General features: G+C 38.0%; 1 protein-coding gene across 1 annotated transcript in view; it reads right to left on the bottom strand.

The window, feature by feature from the left end:
* Positions 1–841: 841 nt before the first annotated feature.
* Positions 842–23,321, bottom strand: part of LOC147516513 (polygalacturonase-like) — a 45,526-nt gene continuing 23,046 nt past the window's right edge. Inside the window, exons 3-5 of the mRNA XM_086594582.1 lie at positions 1,813–2,102; positions 1,364–1,595; positions 842–1,279 (exon numbers count right to left, since the gene is read on the bottom strand). Coding sequence (XP_086450708.1) covers positions 1,028–1,279; positions 1,364–1,595; positions 1,813–2,102 — 774 coding nt within the window. The 3' untranslated portion in view covers positions 842–1,027. The remainder of the gene's footprint in view (positions 1,280–1,363; positions 1,596–1,812; positions 2,103–23,321) is intronic.

Here is a 23,321-nt window from a genome sequence, read left to right as displayed (position 1 = left end):
CCATATCTAAGAGTTGGCTACCAAATTTGTTTTTTGTTCATTTTCTCATGTATACAGAGAGTGCAACAAACCTGCTGACTTGCTAGCAGGTTTAAGCATCTCTAATTGTACTAGTTGCATGCATCATAGTAATCCTCTAAGTAGAGAGCGAGAGCTCCATAGACTAGTAGAGGATGATGCAGTGGGAAAACTGTATGAACGATTTTGATTTAATACATGTGGGGGTCTGCCTAACCCTAACTTACTTCTTTAAAAAAAAAAATTTTTGGACCAACAAATATTTTTTGGATGAAAAATACTTTTTAGAAAAATAGAGACCAAACATGTTTATTTTTTCGAAAAACATTTTTTTACTAATAAATATTTAATGGCAGTAAATAAATAGGATCCAAAGTCCAAACACCCCTAATACTTGTATGTAAAGCTATGACATTGGTTTATCATAATTACCTTGCTGGTTGCTTAACTAGTTTTAATCGAAAGATTTGGGAGCGTACTAGCAATGTTTACTTTCAAGTTTGAGCATAATAAATTTATTGGTGAAGTGCAAACTTTGATTTAACAAGGACCTTAAACAAAAACCATTTCTTTAGATACACAAAGATCGATACTTGGGTCTCTTTGTAAAATTAAATCCTAAAAGCTGTCCTACTGATTTTGACGCACACTGACGCACACACACATGCACCATTAAGAACAACAAAAAGTATCATAAAAACACAAAAATTGGATTTCTTTGGGATAAGTGGTAACCTATAGAAATGAGAATAATGCAAAATGCAACATTCAGTGGTGTAGAACAAATAAATACGACCAAAAGAGCAAGTTCAAAAAAGTATTGTTTCTCATCTTTCGTATAATAACCATACAATGAATAGTATACATTTTGTAAGGCTAGCATACAGTACAGAGAAGCATCCAACACAACTCCTGTTGAAGCAGATGGTAATTTGTGGTACCAATAATTCTTTTTGAAGCAAACTGACTGGTGGTTAGCAAGCTAGCAAATAACCAAATACAAACTCATCTATGAGATCCTAGTTGAGCTAAGGCAGGGTGGTGGGTTTAGTATGCCACCACAGCCTACTTTAACATTAGAGCATTTTGACAAAGCAGACAAACCAGGTAACACGGCATCAACATACTTCAAATCGATGTCAAACAACTCAACATTACTGCAAGGAACTTCTGGGTTGCACCTCATGTTAACTGCAACTTTTGATGTAGAGGTACCTCTAATGTTTTTGAACTTAACATTGCTGATCTTCACTTTAGAGGCCTAGATATGATACAAGTAACAAAACATTAATTAGGATTTGTGACATTGCAATTTTTCAGCTGTAAAAGTTTGACGATGGTCTACCTTACTGACTTTGCCACAAGAACCCGCAGCACAGTATTCTTTATCAATGATGATAGGGTTTTTAACATTCTTCATAATAATATCTTCAAAATTGATGTTGGAAGCTGCGGATGGAGGTGATCCAGGCCAAGTTTTGATCCTAACTCCATTTGTAGTTTCAGACAATGTGCAATTCGTCACGAAGATGTCACTGACATCCTCTTCATTTTGGTATTTGCCAAGGCTGTCCACACTGAACAGAAAAATGAAACACAGTGTTAGTTAATATACCGAGACACACACTTATCGACTATTCCAAATATTTCTGACTTATAGCTTTTGGTGCCCATTTGACATTTTTGAGATCTCATATCATATATTTCTTGTAATCATACTTTTTATACATCATAGCACTGTTATGGAGTTAGAAGGGCACAATGTAAAGATGGCAAATGATACTATGTACTTACCTAATACCGTGCCCAGGTCCACAGGTAACATCTGTAATATGAATGCCGGTATCACCTTGAATTATAGATATGCAATCATCACCAGTACTGATTAGACTTTTGGATATGGTCACATTATTTGAACTGCTGATATGCATGCCATCAGTGTTTGGGCTGTCTCCTGGGGCAAGGATTTTGATTTGTGTTGCCTCAAAGAAATGGCATTTACTAATGCACATATGGAATCCCTTCGGATTCAATGAAGTGATTTGTGTAACCGTTCCATTTGTTATGTGTCTGAACTTCAAGTTCTACAAGACAAACTACAATTAGTTTCCGGCCTTTTGAGGAATACCAATACCTTTTCAGAATTTTCAACTGATACTTGGTGAATATTGTTGATAAATCCTGACATTTTTTGGACCATGGATTTTAACTCTCAAAAGATTATCAAATTCCTTGAAATACTCACTACTGCTTTCTTTGATGAATTGTGCTCCCAAACTTTTTGGCCCTATCCATCGAAAGTTCCTCCACCAGTAAGAAGAAATCCGATAAGCTTTTCAAAACCGAGCCATTCTGGTTCTTTGTACTGGGTGCCAGTTGTTGCTTGGATGGTTCCAATCAACTGAACAGTCATAAATCCCGTGCATGGGCCTGTAAACATAGCCTCGCTTACGACAAATGTACCCTTGGGGATTACAAGCCTTGCACTCCTAGGGCTATGGCATGCTACTTGTCATGCCTCTAGGAATGCCTACACGCACACAAGATTACATATGGTTAATCAGTCTATATTTTGCTGGAATGGATATAAGCATCACGTTGCTACGTAAATAGATATAAAACCATGAGACAGGAAAAATACACATTCAACATATCTGTCTAATGTGAAATATGTCGTAATAAATCAATTTAATTTGAGTTGAATGCTCCAAAGCTTTAAGAAATATAAGTGCCTACAAACAAAATTAAATTGTTGGAATACAAAAAGATTGGCATCTCAAACTGACCTTGGCCCAGTCCGATTTACCGTCTGCTTTAGCGCCGTGGTCTAAAACGTTGAAATATGTACCCTCGACTAGACAAGAAAGCAAAGCCAAACACAAGACAGAAACAATTCTAAAATCTATTGAGGCCACCATCGTTTGTGTAGCAAATAGCAACCTCAGAATGCAGTGCAAATGATGGTAGAGAATGAGCATTATTTGGCCTATTTATATCCTTGATTTTGTAACAAATTAACTACCACTAAATCTATCTATAGAGACTCTAACTATAAGGCAAAATGTTGTTGTCCTAGTTAGTTTACTTCCTTAAACTTAGCCATAGTTGAGTGGTTTTTGGAAAATTAGTTGGAATTTTGTCCATCCATCATGAATTTCCCCCTAAATATCTCATATCCATTATCAAAACCAACTATAGTTAACAAATTCACTGTAGTGGTTATAACGAAATTAAATTGAAATCGATTTTTTTTCTCCTGAATTGGTGAAAGTACTCTAGGACATAGGGCAGCTAGGATTTGATGTTGCAGATCAATCACCTCCTGATGGACCTAAATGCATAATAGCGGCTAAGATGGCGTGCGGTGTTCTCCAATTGAGTTGTATATTTTCTTTTATTTGTTCTATTAGATCAGACTGAGTAATAATTCATTAATTCATTGTAGCTTCATTTCATAATTATAAGTCGACAAATTTGAGTAGCTCAAAAAATTTAACTTATTCTTAAGCAGGTTGGATTAGCAGATTTGCCTATAATTATTGTTTTGCATATGACTTATCCCTAGCTAGTCTTTAAAATCACCTTCAAGGATGACATCCAAACGAGGGTTCATTTGTAGTTTAGCCTAAAGACAAACTCTGACTCTCATATTACTTGTGCAACTTCCCATATACAAATTCTATTAGGCAGCGTAAAAATTTCAGCTTCAACATCATTACTACGTACCGTAAAGTATCATTCTAATCTCTTTGGTTTTCAAGAACCATACACAATTATTATCTAACTTCCAATGCAAACAACAGATCGAGTAATTTCCATGGACATAGATTTTTGTTCTAGCAAACTGTTTCTACCCACCCATATGGATTCAATACTCCTGCAGTCCTGCATGTTAATGCAGTCCGACTGTCAAACGACAAACACGTATATGAGCATTCATGTAAATTACGTAAAACAATTTAAGCCTTTGTAAGATTATCTTTACCAAAAAAAATATATAAAGTATTTTGTCAATCAGAACCTTCAAAAGTTATACTAAAATTAAAGTACATATCCGGCCTAATTTAATCAACAAATCAATATTGTTGTTTTTCTACGAAATCAAAATGGACATAATTGTTCTTTTCCATCACACATTCACACCCCCTCATCAGATGAAGCATCACAAATGACAAGTGGAAAATGGCATGCTACACTTTCTACTTTTTAAAACAGAAAACAGAACTTTCTAACTGTTTGCAATCATACTATCATCATAACAAAAGCATATACCATCTTATCCATTTTTTTTTTCATTAATTTCAAGAAATACAAAAGACCCAATCCCACGTACCATCATCAAATCACATATTTGCGGGCACTTTTCACTTTTCACATTTGCGAGGAAAAACCTATGCATCCTTTTGCATGTAAGGCCAAAAGTATCCTTGCTTTAGGATCTTGAGAGCTAGTGTTCTGCCCCCAACGTGGTTGCCACAAATTCCTTCATGAACCTCTTGCATAATCTGTTCAGCAAGTTCTGTGGAGAGGCATCTGAGATGAGGTCCCAGAAAAGACTTCTTGTACAAATCATCTTCAATGAGGGTGAATCTTTGTATATTTGCAAGCAGGCGCCTTGCTACATTCTTATCCTCAGGGAGTGTCCCATCTTTGAGGTAGGATTTGTATGGATCAATCTAATTTGGAGTGATGGCTGGAATAACACAAACTATTGTAATTGTGAGTGCTTGGATGCTTGATTTCTCTTGGAGCTCTATCGGGATAGAATGAGACTTGCTATTGCCCAACATCGAGGCAACATATGCCAAAACATCTGCGTGTCGATTTTCTGATCGAGGCAGTTGATAGAACCAAATGTTCTCAAACTTGCCTTGTAGACCCTTTACCAGTTGCAGGTATTTGGCCATTCGCTCATCTCTGGCCTCATATCCTCCATCAACTTAGAACACAACCAGTTGTGAGTCACTAAACACTGTGAGGTATGTCATGCCCAGGTCGAGAGCCATTGTGAGGCCAACAAGTGTCGCCTCATATTTTGCCTCGTTGTCAGAGGTGTTCCAACCCAACCGGATGGATTTCTCTAGTCACATGTTGTCAGGAGTAACTAATACAGCTCCCACTCCTGCACCTCTGTCATTTGAAAACCCATCCACAAACAGTCGCCATCCGGAGCTCGACTCCCATGGGTCTGGACGGGCGTTTGGAGGTTCAGGCAGGATGCCCTCATCTGAACTGGGGGTTGTTGAGTCGTTCCCAGTGTAGGTCATTGGGAAATCTCCGAAGAATTCTGCTAGTGCCTGACCCTTCTTTGAGATTCATGGAACATATATAATATCATATTCTGATAGTTGCACGGACCACTTAGCTAACCTCCCTGATATGTTCGACCTTTCAAGAACTGATCGTAACTGGTATTCAATAATTACCCTGTTAGTGTGGGACTGGAAGTATGGTCGTAACTTCTCTACTACAAAAACAAGGGCTAAAGCAACTCTTTCGAGTTTAGGATATTTTGTTTCTGCTGGTAAGAGCGTTCGGCTCAAGAAATATACAAGTTTTTCAACCTTATTTTCATCCATGCATATTAGTACAAAATTGATACCGTAGTCAGATGAACAGAGATAAAGACCCAAAACTTCTCCTTCAATTAGCTTGGAGAGGATTGGTGGTGCCCCCAGGTATCTTTTGAGATGATTGAATGTTTTTTGGCATTTTTTCGTCCATGCAAAGGAGGTATTTTTTCTGAGTAACTGAAATAGAGGGTTACACTTATCTGAACTCTTAGAGATGAACCTGTTCAGAGCTGCTAACCTACCTGTAATCTTTTGAACCTCTTTCATATTCTTGGGTGAAAGCATTTCTATGAGCACCTGGATCTGATCTGGGTTTGCCTCTATTCCTCGCTTCGTAACCAGATATCGTAAAAACTTCCCTAACGATACGGCAAAAGCACATTTCGCAGGGTTGAGTTTCATGCGATACTCTCGGAGAACGTCAAATGCACGCTTCAAGTAGGAAAGATGATCTCCCTGTTTCAGACTCTTGATCAGGAGATCGTCTACATACACTTCCACAATGTCTCCCATTAATTTTTCAAACTTTCTGTTCACCAAGCGCTGGTACGTGGCACCAGCATTTTTCAGTCCGAATAGCATGACCTGATAACAATACAGGCTATCCTCGGTTGTGAAACTTGCATGCTTGTGGTCTTCCTCATGCAATGTGATCTTGTTGTAGCCAGATAACTCATCTGTGAAAGATAATAGTTCATGTCCAGCCGTCGCATTTACCAATTTGTCAATCCGCGGTAGAAGATAACTGTCTTTTGGACATGTGAAGTTAATACATATTCTCCATGACCCATTCTTCTTACATACTGGGACAATATTAGAGATCCAGGTGGGGAAATTGATCTCCCTAACAAAATTAGCTACCTTTAGTTTTTCAATCTTGGCTTTTAGCGCTTTAGACCTGTCAGCACCTATCCTTCTTGATTTCTGCTTGACTACTACTGTATCACTGCGGACATTGAGCCGGTGGCATGCCACGTGGGGGGGTCAATTCCTGGCATTTCTTTGAATAACCAAGTAAACATGTCTGTGTGTTCACGGAGGAATTGTATTAGAGCCTGACGCTCTTCAAGACTCAACAAGGTGCTAATGAAAGTGGTTTTTGGCGAGCTGCCTCTTATAATTTCCACTTCCTCTAACGGTTCCAGTGAGACGGGACCCTTCCTCTCTCTTGGGACTAGATCCGGGAGAGGGGGATCCAACTGTAATTGCTATTTAGCAGGTTGCCCCACCTCCATTGGTTCAAAAAAGAGTGGAAACTGCTTCGTTACCATAGCGTAGCATACCTTAGCAACCACCTGATCCCCTCTGATTGTCTCAATTTTCCCATTGTGCAGGAACTTCAGACATTGGTGATAGGTTCTTGGGACAGCTCGGAGTCTATTTAGCTAGGTACTGCCCAAGATCATGTGATAGGGTGTATTAGCTTTATCCACAACAAAGTTTATGAAGAGAGTTTCCATACCAGTAGCTACGGGTAGTTGGATTTCCCCAACCGTCAGAGCTTTGTCCCTACTGAATCTATATAGGTTGGAGTTGGTGGCGACCATCTCAGAATCAGGAATCTGCAGGAATCTATTAACCTATTTGTGCGCTACAAACTGCTTTAAAAACCCCCTTTCAATCAGATCATGTAGTTCATTTTTCAGGGTCCTGCAGGCTCTAGTGTTGTGACCCTTACTCTTATGGAACTTGTAGTAGGTCTTTTGGTCTCTGGTACCCAAGGAGACTGGCTTAAGCGGAGCTCGCCATTTGAGGTAACTCTGATTCTTGATGGAGTCCAGAACCTAGAACTAATCCGTGCTTAATATCAAAGTTATCTACTCTCGTTATTAATGCAATATGTTTGGAGTAGAGAATTCGTTCCACTCCTAGTTCGTTTAGATGTGAAGTTTCCTAGTTCGTGTAAGCTAGCCAAATCGTGAGAGTAATGGAATTGAATTTAACTACGATGGTGAATTAACTAATCGATATGTGATAAATGAAATGACGGCAATTCAATACTAAATTGACAATATGATAATGAATTATGGGAAGTTGATTCCACCTTGATTCGACTTAATAAACTAGCATAGAATACGTTGCAATCCTAATCTTTACGTTTTCACGTAAAGGTTGGGTATTTCTAATCCCTAATTATTCATGGTAATCTCTACCAACTAATAACTAGCATGTGAAGCATCAAACCCATTCTCATGGTGAACTAATTAATAGAACATTGCAACTATATCTATGCTAACAAAATAAAGTCATCATCAAGGCTTCCTCAAACCCCTCTAATGGAGGTTTTAGCCTTGATTCATTAAACTATCATTTCTAGAACAAGAACAATAAGAATAAGTCATTATTGAATGAATAGCAATTACTTTATTAATCTAATTTGAATAATAGTCTAATGATTCAAAATGAATTAAAACTGGATTAAAACTAATTTAGAACTAAGATTGTGAATAACTAATTATGAATTTAAAAAAAACTAAAGCTAACTAAGTATTGAATTAGAAACTAAGTAACTTGAAATATAAACTAAGTATTTGATTCTAAAAACTAATTCTATGAATATCTCTAAGTTCCTTTAGAGCTAAGCCTTAGTCTCTTTATATAGAAGAGGCTAGATCCACAATTTCGTGCATGGGTTTAGGCCATGTTTTGGGCCGGAAAATTGAGCCCAAAACCTCATTACTTCAGTCCACAAAGGGGTTTTCAGCTGGAAATGACTTCAATAGCTTTTTTTTGTCCACTTCTGCTCCTCTAATTGGGTCCAGGCTTAAACCACTAGAAAGATCTTTCCGAGCCGGTTATTTTGACATATGGTAGGTCCAATTCCGAGGTCTGAGTCCAAAGATACGGCCTTCGGAAATTCTGCTGACTTTTATGCGCTATTTCTACCCGCGTTGACTTTGAGTTTTCAGCTTTGATCGGGCTTTAAAAAGGTTTTTTCTCCTTGAATCTAGGCCTTTAATCATAGAACTTCTTAGCAACCAATATTTGCTCCTTTATCTCGCAAAAGGGACGTATTTCTTCACATATCCTACTCCAATGCCTGAAATACACAAGAACACGATAACAGTACTAACTCTTACTTATTAATCACATAATTGGTCAAAAAGTAATATTGTTAAAGCGCCTAAAACTACAGCTTTAGGCTCTTATCAAACCACCCCCAAACAATATTTTGTTTGTCCTCAAGCAAATATGAGAATTTAGAATAAGTGACCAAAAATGAAGTTCTAACTAATCTCGTTTCGCCGAGTGCGATTGCATTGACCATATGCAACAAGGCCTTAAACCACTAGGAATTCCCTAGTGGACGAGTTATAGCCTCGTGAGAGTTTTCTAGTGAAGGTACTCACAAACTTCATCTATACTACAACGACTAAGAAATAAAACTATTGTTTCCTTACTTATTCTCAGATATCTATTCATCTCAATAGCAATGAATACAAAATAATCAAGTTGAAACCTAAGCTAATATATGTATAATAATCAATCATCTACGAATAAACATATATACAATGAGTAATGCTATGTAATGCACTAACAGGTCCATTTATGAAACTTTGGAATAACGTCCTTAAGTAGGCCCTCACATAAATGCCAAGACAAAAACACTCTGATTTTTCCGCTCAAGTTTCGCTACTCCAGTGTGTAGTGGGCACACTTTACCTTACAATCTCAATGACACACAAGGAAGCCGAAGTAGATCAAATGCATCTGCCCCCTACTATCACACTAACATATTCCTAATTGAGCTAGAGGTCTTTATTAGGTATTGCAGGGATTGGGTGATGGTTTAAGAATGAAGGAAATGGATATTCAAAAAGAACCAATCTGAGATAATAAAGTCTTCATATTATGTAACTAGAAAAAGCCTTGTTCTTACTTTTCTTCTACCCCTTTGTTTCCATCCTTAGCCATTTTTTTCTTTTTCTTTGGCTTTTGACTCCTTTGATTCTATTTTCGGAGTTCTAACTCTTTATTTTTATTTTTATTTTTTTTTCTTTTCTTTGGATGGAAACTTTCTTTTCTTATTTAAAGCAACTAACAAATTCTTGATTTCAAAGGTCTTTCTCTTTTTTATTCTTCATCTCTATTCTCAGACTCATTCAAATAATGGGTAGGCTTATTTTTATTTTTATTTTGTTTTGTAAAAGGGTAAAGGATTTGCGGTTTATTAAAGGCTAAAGAAAGGCTTAGAGGGGCGACTATCGGAAAATAATTTCATAAGGTTTGAATTTCTGGCTATATCGATCCAAAGAGGGCCTAAATTCTAGCTTAGGATATGGCATAGTGACCAAGCAAGTGGACGTGTGGTTTCTCTATCCGGAATTTACTTCTCCCTTGTGTCATTTCTCAAATATTTCACTCATATAAGGCTTTAGGCTATATTCTCACAAGATTTGTAGAATAAGTATACTAGCCTAGATTTCAAAAACTTACTGCCAATACAAACATAGATACTCATGCAATATATTTATAGAAAGATGCAAAGATTATTACCTACATGTTAACCTAAGTTTCTAAAGACTATTCTAATGCAAAAGCTAACGTGAAACTTCTAGATTATTAAGAGCATAGAGAAAGAAACAACACCCATATTCCTAAGTACATAGCATAAACTTTTTATTTATATTTTTTTTATTACATTAATTTTTTTACTAGAAAACAAGTGCATATTGTACATATCTATATCCTAACAGGTGCCTTAATTTATGCGTGTTTCTATGCCACCGCCAAACAAAAGCATGTTTTGTCCTCAAAGTATAAAATAATAAGGGTAGAAAAATACTATGGAAACGCGTGAAATTTAGGGCATCTGCAAAACAAAGTTAAATCATACTAATATAGATAAATAAAAACAGATGCAACTCTACCGAGTTCCACCCATTATGAGGTTACAAGAAGTAAATTGCTTGGGACATAAGCAGACATGAACAAAAATAAAACTTACCTCCTACCCAGCATTTAGGCGTTGTCAACCTCTTCTATAAAGAAATGAGGTTCTTTCGCATCCTGCCACGCCATGATGATTTGTCAGGCTTCACGCCATTTATCATCTACAATTGCTAACCTGTTTAGCACCACTTGGTTGGATGGGGTGTATGTAGGGGGCAACCCAATGAGGTTGTAGCCTCCACCCCGGCCAAGTCATTGCACGAAAAGAACGAATAATGAAGTTAGTGGGTCGCATAATGTCGACCCCAACCCAATCCGTGAAACGGGTACAAAAAGCGGGAAAAAAACATAGCATGATACGACAAACTAAATAGGCATAAGAAGATACTTATGCCTCATACTCTGGGCTCATGTTAAACTAGACATTAATGTCTTGGGAAGGTCATATAGCAGACGTCTCTCATCTAGAGCAAGGAAAACGTCACAAGTGGCATCATTCGCAGAAGAAAAATGCCACTCCCCTAATATGTTTAGCATGATAAAGAACATCACTGTGTCCACGTTAAGGGACAAGCTACCAAGGGCTACGTTATATTTCCCTTGGTCCTCTACACGGAAAATTCCGGCCCCATAAGTCTCATGCAAAAGCTCATAGTTGTAGGCAGAGAAATTATCAACTACATAGCCCCATGAGTCTTGAATATCAGAAGGCATAGGAAGCTCAACAGCAAAAGCCAACAAGAACTTGGTTATGTCCATGGTTTCATCATCAATGGTGATGGAGAATACGTGTTCTCCATTCATCCAATAAAAGAATTTACAATGTTCATAAAAATACGCTGTAAGTGCAGGAGAGTAAATTTCATCGGAACTTAACATTAAAGACTGCCATCCTGCTTGTATGATCACTTCGCGAAACCAAGATCCGTACGTGTTGCTAGAGAACAAATCTTCGAAAGATTGTTCCGGTATGAGTGTAGGAGAGTTCATTTCAACAATTAAACTCTAGAAGTGCTGCAAACAACCTAGGAAAAACTCACAAAAAATCAAAAATTTAAGTGGCTGCGAAGGTCAAGGCACGGGGTGCGCTCAGAATTGGCCTGTGAAGGGTGCGGGGTGCGCTCCTGTCTTGCTCGAGGTCCAGGCGCTTCAGCGCAGGGTGTGCTCCAAATTGGCTTGTGAAGGGCACGGGGTGCGCTCCTGTCTTGCTCGAAGACCAGGCACTACAGCAGGGTGCGCTCTGAAATGGCCTGTGAAGGGCGCAGGGTGCGCTCCGTATACCTTGAGTGCTCTGCAATGAAAAACTAAGAGAAAAGTGTTAGTGAAAGGTGAGAGTGCAAGGTGAGAGGTATGGTTTGTGAGTGTAGAGTGAATCAAGTATTTATAGGGGTTTAGTTTCTAAAACCAACATCCACAAGTTGCCAAAATTGTTAAGGCATGATGATGGAAACAGAAATTTATAAAACCAAAACGGAAACAAGTTAGGTGCATATTCCAAATATAAACCAATAGCTTTTTGGTTGAATTTAAAATAGCAACTTCCTAATTCTATTCATTTAAATTTCATCACCACAACAATATATAATCTTAGCCACACCAATATTGACAACATTCCCAACAACTCATATTTCCACAGTTTGCAAAATTTAACTTCTAAAACGGTGGATAAGATACAAACAATGCTAAAAATAATAATACCACCCCCAAACAATTCGGGAAGGTGGGATTCATGGAAAAATCATCGCATGCTTGGACAAAAACCAACTTAAATTAAAAATTCAACTAACAATCAAATAGTCGAAAATGATTACATAATCCAAATCTAACTAATAAACTAAACAACTCGAAATAAAATTATACGAAAATAGGGAAATTTCCTAAACACATCACAACTAGACTACGAGCCACGAGAATAGGATGGTTTCGACTCATCAGTCCTGCATCGACGACACTTATGCCTCTCAGACTCGTCAGAAGTAGAACTCTGATAGGGTGGCAATCTCAGATTTCGGTCTAGCACCAAATAACAGCATGAGCTTAGTAATCAATGCAAGGTAGGGTGTAATACTTTTTCCAACGCCTCTAATCATATTTAGCAAAAAGTCAATGATACAAAAATCATACCTCTTTTTCTGTAATATCCAGAGTATGTGCAGACAGTTCAAACTGATGTCACTGAACTTCTCTTTCCCAATGACATTCTTACCAACCCACTGAGCTACAGCTAGCTGGTTGGTTCTCAGAGACGACTTTCGGACGCAATGCGATTTCGCATTGTACTGTCTCTCCAAAATAGTCTCTCTCATCAACGCCTCTACTGATATGGTTATATACTAAAAGCATTACTTTTGTAATAACTCTAATTCTTTATATTTTGAATGAGAATCATATGGGCAAATGTTATGGGCATATTATATATGTTATTAGTTATATGCATGTGTCTAATACTTTATGTTGTAGATGATATGGTGTGAACACACAGAAGATCATATCATCAGTACCTTATAAAGTATAAGTAATCGTTCACAACCTAGATGGATTTGGACAAACCATTGGTACGATTGTAGTATAATATGGTATTAGTCTATCTTGACTATAGGATTACACTAGTAAACTTTGTGTGTATTGAACAGGACCAAGTGAGGTTGTTTGTCTTTATACTGACTATATAGAAGAGCAAACACCTCTGTTATTATGGATGCTTGTCCTCTTAATCCGGATATAATAACGGGCACTTATGTGCATTGTACATTGCTTTAAATCAACAATGAGTGAGATTCATTTGTGAATCAACAAACTCGATGGATTGGGTAATGACATTGTATGTAAGGTGTGCTGTTGATTATAGAAGGAATCCGTGACCCGCAGGAAGTCAAGTTGATGATGTCCCCTTGAGGAGCTCAAAAAGATTGTCATATAAACCCTGCAGGTGGATTTATTCCGACATGACAATGAGGTTGAGTGGTACTACTCAAGGACATAAGAAGTTGATTAATGTAGTTGTCAGTAACTTGACTTAATCAACGGACATTCGATATCTTAAACTCGGGGAGATCAACGAGCATATAATATGGAGCCCATAAACACTAACAAGTAATTTGGGATTAGGGCGGTAGTGCAACAATGGCCTTTAGTGGAATAAGTCATTGGTTGACGGACTTGGGCCTTGTGTTCTGGGCAAACATGGGAAGCCCAACCCTAATTGCTCCTCATGGTCCCTGTTGTAGCCTATATAAAGAAAACCTCTTTCTCTGGCCGACTTCTACACAAGAAAAATTAAGGTTTTGCTTTAAAAAAAATAGATCCAAAAATTGGATCCAATTTTGTGAGTGATAGAGGCCAAGTGAGAAAGGAGAGATTGGTAAATCGTTGCCCACACAACGTCCACTCTGTGCATAGGAATACAACAGAAGATCAAGAGGTTGATTTTGGATTTCATAGCTATTGGATTCTCAGAGATATCAAGAAGCTGATCTAAAGGTAAATTTCTAACCAAACCATGACACCCCTTATTCCGCTGCGCATGGGTGTTTCGCAGTTCGTAGTAAATCATTCGGCGAAACCATAACGGTTCCTACATCTACCCCCATACTGGGATTCCTGCACAGTGGCTACTAGGTGGCGTTTTGGCCCAATGCCCAGAACATGAGTCAAAATCGAAGCACACACTTCTTTCTTCACACCATTCACCTTCACAAAAATCTTCCTACCCTCGATTTCCCGCTTCTTATAAAAATTCAAAACCAAATCTTCATGGTAAAAATCATTCTCCTCATACCACAACCATTGCCAATTCCTTCTTTGCATCTCATCATTGTAAAACGGTGCAAACTGTTCCGTTTTGAAAACTTGTTCTGGGAGAATTTTTCATTTTTGTGCCATTTTTTTTGTTTTTGATTTCGAAAATGGGTTAGGGTAAGTTGGAGGAGAGGTATTGAACAAAGAAATCGAAATTTGGTTTGAGTGGTTGGTTGGGTTTGATTAGTGCAATTTTTAGAGAAAAATTTGGTTTATGTTTATGTTTTGGGCAGTTTAATGGAGGTGGAGGAGGTCAATTGGTGTAATGGTTGAATTTGGAGTGGGTGGCGTGATTGGAGTGGAAAAAATCGGTGGTGGTGTTTTCTTTTTTTTTTTCTTTTTTTCTTTTTTTGGTTTGTTAATGGAGACTGAATGAAGGAGGCGGAATGGAGAAGAAGACGATGCGTTTTTGGGTTTTACTGTGGACTCCGATATTTTGGTCCCAATCCCAAACAATTTCGGAAATACCCATTTTGTCCCTATGTGCGCAAAGTTAAAACTGAAATTCTCGACTCGTTAACGGTCCGATTTTTGCAAATGAGCTATGGAAATGATCAGCAGAGAATTTCCAATCCAATGATCCATAAAACACTCTATTCTAACAGTGGTTGACATATAATAAGGTGGGAAATACCTCAAAGTGCATGAATAACGTAAGTTATGCGAACAAATGAAATCTAAATTCATAGATAATATCAACCCAAATCAAAATACGATTAAATGGCATAAGCAACAAAAATGAAAAGTTGAGCAATTAAGGATGGAAAGACCAACACTTCACCCTCAAACAAATTTTATATAACAGAGTTTAAAAAATTTGTTTTAAACGTGGGTCTTTTAAAGTTAGATTCCCGAGACTTCCTAGATTACTATTTTTATAGTTTTAATATTTTTTTTTACTTTTTATGAATACGGATTAATATAAGGAAAAACAATAAAGCAATAGAGACATAATTCACATCATAGAGAAACACGACTTAAAAACCGAGAAAACATGCCAGAGTGGAAAACGTGAATTTTGTTAAACGTGGACTTAGGATCCGGTACTTATAGCCACACACGCCATATGGAGGGCCCGGTTACCTAAATAGTGCACTTACCAAAATATAATAGTGGAATGGAGTACACCGAAGAATAAAATGAGCCGTTTATAGTCAGATACTCGAGACTTTAAAAAATAACTATATATATATATATATCCTGCAGTTTGCCATATATCAACAACGAAATAGTTGTGGATCTTGCCATAAATAATTATCAGATAAAACACATCCAAACACCATCAAGCACCATGATTTCCCATGACATGACATAACGGAATGAGAGAGAATACTGATGAATCTAGAATCTAGCCTAGCATGCAAAGTCTTCTTGTTTTTCCAATGAAAGGGTGGGCAAGTGAATGATTGTGAGAAAATGAATGGTTATGGAAGATATGGTGGATATGGATGAATTGTAGAAGTAAGAAATATAAGAAATGAGAGAGTGGGTTTATCATAAAATTTATTGGTGGAGTGGGTTGGTATAATCACACAACTGAAAATGAAAGTATCAGGTGGCTCTGTAGGTAGTAAGTTCGTACTAGGAGAACTTAAAAAATCATGAAGCACAGGAGAAACAAGATGGTCAAGTGCAAACTCAAGGTTCCTTTGAAAAGGTGGAGGACAGGGAACCTTGATGGAAGGGGAATGCATGACAGAGTAATGTGAGGTGGGTGAATGGTGCTCAGCTAGAGCTCTCAAGTCTATATCATCAGAAGTTTTTAGTTATGCAAGACATTCTTCAATAGGTGGGTTAGAAGACTCACTGGGATAGTGGGTAAAAAATTATTCTTCTGTCATGGCGTCAATGTTGGAACTTCCGAAGGAAAGAAATTGGTGCATCTGATTATCAGGAAACGTGTTGTCGAAATAATCTTGAGCTAAGCTCTCGATCATGCTAACCTCTCCATCTGAAGTCGTATCTGGGAACTGTTTCGTCGTTTTAAAAACATTTACCTCAACAGAAAGATGACCAAAAGACATGGACATCGAACCATCGTGGTTTTTATGAGCGTTGGCGAGAGCCAAAGGGGCTTAAAAAAAATGATAGGAACAGAGTCGTTAGCGACTTCTGTGTTGAGAATAACAAAATCAGCCGGATTGTAGAAATCCTAAACCTTAACAAGCACATTTTCAACAACACCCTTAAGATACTTAATAGACCGATCAGCTAATTGTAACGTTATTTTAGTAGGTTGCATCTCTTGTAGACCTATTTGTTTGTAGAGATAATAAGGGAGTAAGTTAACACTTGCCCCCAGATCTAATAGAGCAGTTGTCGTATGAGTATCCCCTAAGGTGCATTGTACAGTAGGACGCCCAGGGTCCTTGTACTTGATAATTCCATTATGTCAGTTAAAAAGGCGTCTTTAGGAATATTTGTTTTATACCTAGTAGTGCGCAACTCTTTTAGAAACTTGGCATGTTGTGGTAACTTTTTAATTGCTTCAAGAAAAGGTAAGTTTATCATTAGATTTTTAAAAACTTCTCTAATCTCATCAAAATTTGTATCCTTGTTTAACATGGCTAATATCTGGGGAAACGGTGGTTTCTCTCTATATTTAGCATATGGATCAACAGGATGTTTATCCTTGGCATTTTGTTTCTTAGGTTGTGGTTTAATTGGTACCTCTACAGGGGTAGGATCTTCAGTTTCTATTTCGGTATCTAGTAAGTTTTCATTTGTTATGACTACTGGTGGTGTAACAACGGGCACAGTTACGGCGTTATCAACCACTTTGCCAGATCAGATAGTGGTGATAGCATTTATCTCACCTACATTTCTATTTTCATTACTAGTATTACCAGTTAATTCAAAGGCTGTGTTTGGCATTTTAGGATTAGGTATCGCTTGACCTGAAAACACACCTTTTGGTTGTACTTTCTCTTGGGTTAATTGTTATAAGGAAAGTTGGATGGACTGTAAAATATGTTGTTGGGTTTGCATAAATGTGTCGAAACGATCCGGTTGTGGATGTGTAGTTGTTACAGGTGGTGTGACAGGAACTATCTCACGTTGATTATTAATAGGTGGGTTGTGATAGTTATGATTAACCAGAACGATACCTCTATTAACATTATAATTATTATTGTTATAATTATTATTATTACCTTGTCCTTGTCCTTGTCTCGGTGGAGCTTGATTGTAATTATTTGCTGGCTTAACATGTTGATTATTATATGCTGGAGGTGTAACTTGTTGAGTATTTCTCTAACTGAAGTTAGGATTTTGTCTCCAAGGTGCGTTAGGTTCGCTATTAACGGAACAAACATTGTTCGGCTGTGCGGATGGATTTTCATAGACTAGAGGACAATAGTGATAGGGTTATATACTAAAAGCATTACTTTTGTATTAACTCTGATTCTTCATTTTTTGAATGAGAATCATATGGGCAAATATTATGCATATTATATATGTTATTAGTTATATGCATGTGTCTAATACTTTATGTTGTAGATGATATGGTGTGGATACACAGAAGATCATATCATCAGTACCTTATAAAGTATAAGTAATCGTTCACAACTTAGATGGATTTGGACAAACCATTGGTACAGTTGTAGTATAATCTGGTATTAGTCTATCTTGACTATAGGATTACACTAGTACACTTTGTGTGTATTGAACAGGACCAAGTGAGGTTATTTCTCTTTATACTGACTATATAAGAGAACAAACGCTTCTGTTATTATGGATGATTGTCCTCCTAATCTAGATATAATACAGGCACTTACATGCATTGTACATTTCTTTAAATCATCAATGAGTGAGATTGGCTAATGACATTGTATGTAAGGTGTGATGTTGATTATAGAAGGAATTTGTGTCCCGCAAGAAGTCGGGTTGATGATGTCCCCTTGAGGAGCTCAAAAAGATTGTCATGTAAACCCTGCAGGTGGATTTATTTCGACATGACAATGAGGTTGAGTGGTACTACTCAAGGACATAAGAAATTGATTAATGTTGTTGTCAGTAACTTGACTTAATCAACAGACATTCGATATCTTAAACACGGGGAGATCAACGAGCATATAATATGGAGCCCATAAACGCTGACATGTAATTTAGGATTAGGGCGGTAGTATAACAATGGCCTTTAGTGGAATAAGCCATTTGTTGACAGACTTGGGCCGTGTGTTCTGGACGAACATGGGAAGCCCAAGCCCGTCAGGAGGCCCAACCCTAATTTCTCCTCATGGTCTATGTTGTAGCCTATAAATAGAATACTCTCTCTCTGGCCAAAATTCACTATTCACTGGATTAGAAAAAGAGGCAAGGAAAGATAGATCCAGAAAATTGGATCTAGCTTTGTGAGAAAGATGGGGATTGGTAGATCGTTGCCCACACAACGTCCAATCTGTTCTAAAGGAATACAACAGAAGATCAAGGGGTTGATTTCGGATTCATAAAGCTTGGATTCTCAGAGTTATCAAAACCAGATCTAAAAGGTATGTTCTTAATCCAAAATTGTGAGAACCCCATTGATTTCGCTGCGCGTGGGTTCTCGCGGTTTGTAGAAATATTGATTCTGAAAATAACTGTTCCTACAAATAAGAGTCGGTATTACAGGGAATAGAGTTGACATTCATGACAGGGGTAGGTTTTGTTGAACAGAAATAGCTTCTACCATTTTAGTGAGGGATTCAATTAGAGTTTTAAGCTCAGGATCGGATTTAACCTCAAACATACTAGTAGCCTTAACTGTTGAAGAAGAACTAGCAGAGTGGGGGATATCGTCACTACCTTCCCAGTTATTATTACGCTTTGTTTGATCTTCTAAAAACCTATAATCGTCTGAGGCTCCTTTATTGAGGAAACTACCCTATTAATTATATCAAGGACCTCTTTATGGTGGTGTAAAAGCCCCTTGAAAAAGGCACGAACTAACGTGTCTTTCGCAAGGTTATGATGTTGACACTCAATAAGAAGATCAGTGAAATGATTCCAGGCCTCTGAAAAGGATTCATGAGGATTCTGGCGGAAAAAATGAATCTTGAAAAGTATTTCATCTGTCTTCAATGGTGGGTAAAAATGTTCCATAAACAATTGAACAAGTTTGGCCCATGAGTCCACAGAATTTGGCACTTGGGCAGTTAACCAAGACGCCGCCTTATCGGCTAGGGTGAAAAGAAACACCCTCATTTTAATTTGTTCCGCACCTACCGTAGGATGATGGAATGTGGTAAGAACTTGTTCAATCCTACGCATATGTTGATAAGGTTTTTCATGGTCTAACCCATGAAAAACTGGTAACAAATTAAATATATTCGGGGGGGGGGGATTCAGAAATCCCCCACTGGGTCTACAAGAACAATGCAAGATTTTGGACTATTGTTCAGGGCTTTGTAAAAGTCAGAGAGAGGAGTCTCTCTTTCTTCAACCATTATTTCAGGTGTAGTGTGTGGTGTACTAGATAGGTGTGTGTGTTAACGTTCACGATAGATTATGTCACACCCCGAATTTCGACAGAATTCGGAAAAAACATTATTTGTCCCCGACTCTTCGATCTCCGAGGTGTGACGCACTCTCTACTCCCAAAAACCCATAAACAGTTTTAAAATGTGCGGATAATTAAAAACCAATAAAAATTTTAACTTAAACAACAGTCATCTTCATTTCAAAAATAATTTACAAATGAAAATGCAAATAACATTATCTCAACTGAAAATCTATATCACCTCAAAGGAAAACAAGACACATCCTGAGATGCAATGCTAACGCAAACCACAAGCAGCAACCAATCTTCTTCATCACTAAACCTGTCAAAACTTATCAACTATGTTCATTGAATGAACACACCCGATAAGCAAACATGCATATCGGGTCAGCATTATAAACAATGCTGGTGTGAGTAGCCCTAAAATACAACATATAATTATACAAATATATCCACAGTCCAGAAGGCAGTTAGTTCCTCCACCGAGGCGCCTTAACTTTCAACGACTAATATAACATCCTTAAGTTCAATAATCTAGGCAGGTAGTTCCTCCACTGAGGCGCCTTAACTTCCAACAACTAATACAACATACCATACGCATCATAAATAAGGCATGTAGTTCCTCCATCGAGGCGCCTTAGATTCTAACTAAACAAATAACCAACCAAACGTATTAACATAATTATATTATTTAAAGCTTTCTTTGCGTGTCCCTAAAATCACGTCGTATCTATGTCTTACCTAGTTTCCCTGGCTACCACAATCGCAACCCAACGCCGAACATGTACATCCACATGCCTCCCTTACATAATGAGCCACTCCGTATGCGTAAACCACCCGGCGGGATGCGCGACACCGTAAATCCTCACACGGAAGCCAAATCTATGTAAGCACTGCCACTATTCGCATAAAAAAATATTGGCGATCATCGTTCTATTTTGCGAGAACGGAATATATCAAGCCACTATTCGCTCACGATTGCCCAACACATGGGTCAATCACATCTTATATATACACCCAACACATGGGTCAATCATATCACATAAGCCCACACAAGGCAAATCTCATGAGTTGTGGTAGTCGAGGTTCTAGGATTTTCGTTCGTAATTTATTCGGTGTCATACATTAATGACTCATAAACATTCAATTATATCACGCAGGTCAATTACCTTATTGCACTAAGCCACAATCTCTAGAAATATCTCAATATATCTCATAACCATATTTCATACTTTCACGTGCCAATATCTTATTGCACTACACCACACTCCCGTGGGCAAATATTCACCAATGCTATATTAGCATTTCACATATAAAATAATGGAGTGTATATACATTTCTCCAAGATATTGCATTAATACAACTATCCTAGCATATTATATCATGTCACAATGCTTCAACGTATCACATACATTATAACGTATTAGGAATATAATATATCCTAACATCTCAATATCGTCACGTGTCAAAAATACACAACATCACCGTCAAATCTTTCTTAGATAATGACTAATCAATTATACAGGCTTTCACAGCATTTTATTACTACATGTGTCCATATAATATACACATAAAACGTAGCACAAATAAACAGTCCACAGTCCACAATCAAAGCCCAATATGTATATACTTTACACACTACTCACGTCAAGTCTAAATTAGATAATGACCAACCAAGTTATACAATCTCAACCATATTTTATTACTATATTTATCCATATAATCAAATATGTGAAAAACTGGAAAAGTCAACATTCACAGTCAACGGTCAACAGTCAAAGTCAACGGTCAACGGTCAACAAGTCAACGGTCAAAGGTCAACACCTCATGGTCAAGGTCAAACTCAACATGTCATGGTCAAAGTCAGACTGTCATCGTCAAAGTCAAAGGTGAAAGTCAACCGTCCATGGTCAAAGGTCAAAGTCAAAGTCAACATGTCCTGGTCAAAGGTCAAAGTCAACCGTCAAAGTCAACGGTCGATGGTCAAAATCAAACTGTCCTAGTCAAAGTCAAACTGTCGTTTTCGTGTTCGACCGGTTCATGGTCATAGCCATGGTTCATGGCTAAGGACAAAGGTGTATGGCTCATGGCCAAGGTCATGGTTCGGACCCAACTGGCCAAGCCCAAACCTTAGAACCCGAAAGTCTAAAAGTCCACTTATTTATTCTACCTGACCCAATTAGATCTATTTTAAGTCCAATGGACTGGTCCATGCAATATTAGAAAACTGGCCCAAAACAGTTAAGTGATCGGGCCCAAAGGAAACTAATAAACCGGGTCCAAAACACAAATGATCTGACCCATCAATTTAATCGAAGGGGTCCACAAATTAAAACAAAACCAGGCCCAAAAACTTTGAATTAAACCGCCCAACAACTAAAACAAACCGCCCAAACAAAATAATAGAATCAGGCCCAAACCAACTAAACAAACTAGGGCTCCAACCGATTTGGCCCAAGCCCAAAAATCGATTGAGCGATCATCATCTTCTCCAACCGCTGCTAGCCCTAACGGCCTCCACCACCACCACCACCGGGTTCTCCTCCTCCTCCCACTTCATCACATCGGTTGGGCTCATTAGGATTTAACCCAACACCTTTACTAAAACCAAAATCGATTACCTCTCCCTCACCGGCCAAAATCGACCGGCCACAACAAGATTCCAATCGCCACCTAATCCAACCTAGCGGTTTTAACCCTTGCACAAACCCCTATAACTTTAACCAAACCGAAAACTCTAATTTTAACTTCACATCTCAACCCAAAACTAGATCGAGAGTTTTCGCCGCCATTAACAGAGCTTCCACCAAGCTCTAATCGACAACCTCTCATCACCCAGTCCACCAATACCCCAACAACCAATCATCCAACCCACAACCAAAAACACGGTTCAAACACGAAAATTTCAAATAAAATTCAAAACCCCGATTATCCGCGATTATCAAAGGAGAAGGTTAAGCCTCCATTAAACGCTCCTCGCGTTGACAGTTCTAATAAATATAGCCACCCGCCCATAGTATTATAGTTCGACGGTTCAAACGCAAAATAAATGATCAACGGTTATCGGTTTAGCAGTTCAAAAACAGAGAAAACAAAGAAAAACGATTTCTATAACACGAAGCGCCATCCGCCCGACAGGTGAAATGTCGAAGTTCCGAAGTCTCAACAGAGTTAAATCTACTAATACGACACTACGCGAAAAACAATATAATGAAAAGAAAAGAAAAACGAAACATTAAACCAAGATGATATCACGAAAACTATAACTCCGGTGAAATAGCCAAACGGCTACTCACTGACGTAACATTTCGCCGAATCCTCCTAGCCCGATTAAATCGGCTCGGCTCAACAACTCCAAACAAACGACTTCTCTCGCCTCCATTTTTAATATTTTTATTATCTTCTCGAACCCTATTTTCTAGAAAAGTGTTTATATACTTGGGTCCAAACCCAAGCCCAACACGAACTTCGGGCCCAAAACCGGGCCCACGTATCCCGAGTCCCGGTCCAGGCGAATTTTGAAAATAAATAATTTAATTAATTAATAAAAAAAAAAATCA

This window comes from Coptis chinensis, chromosome 2 (assembly GCF_015680905.1).
Source record: "Coptis chinensis isolate HL-2020 chromosome 2, ASM1568090v1, whole genome shotgun sequence".
In the NCBI taxonomy this organism is placed as follows: Eukaryota; Viridiplantae; Streptophyta; class Magnoliopsida; order Ranunculales; family Ranunculaceae; genus Coptis; species Coptis chinensis.
The sequence above is the reverse complement of the archived record's forward strand: the minus strand, read 5'-3'. Positions and strand labels throughout refer to the sequence as shown.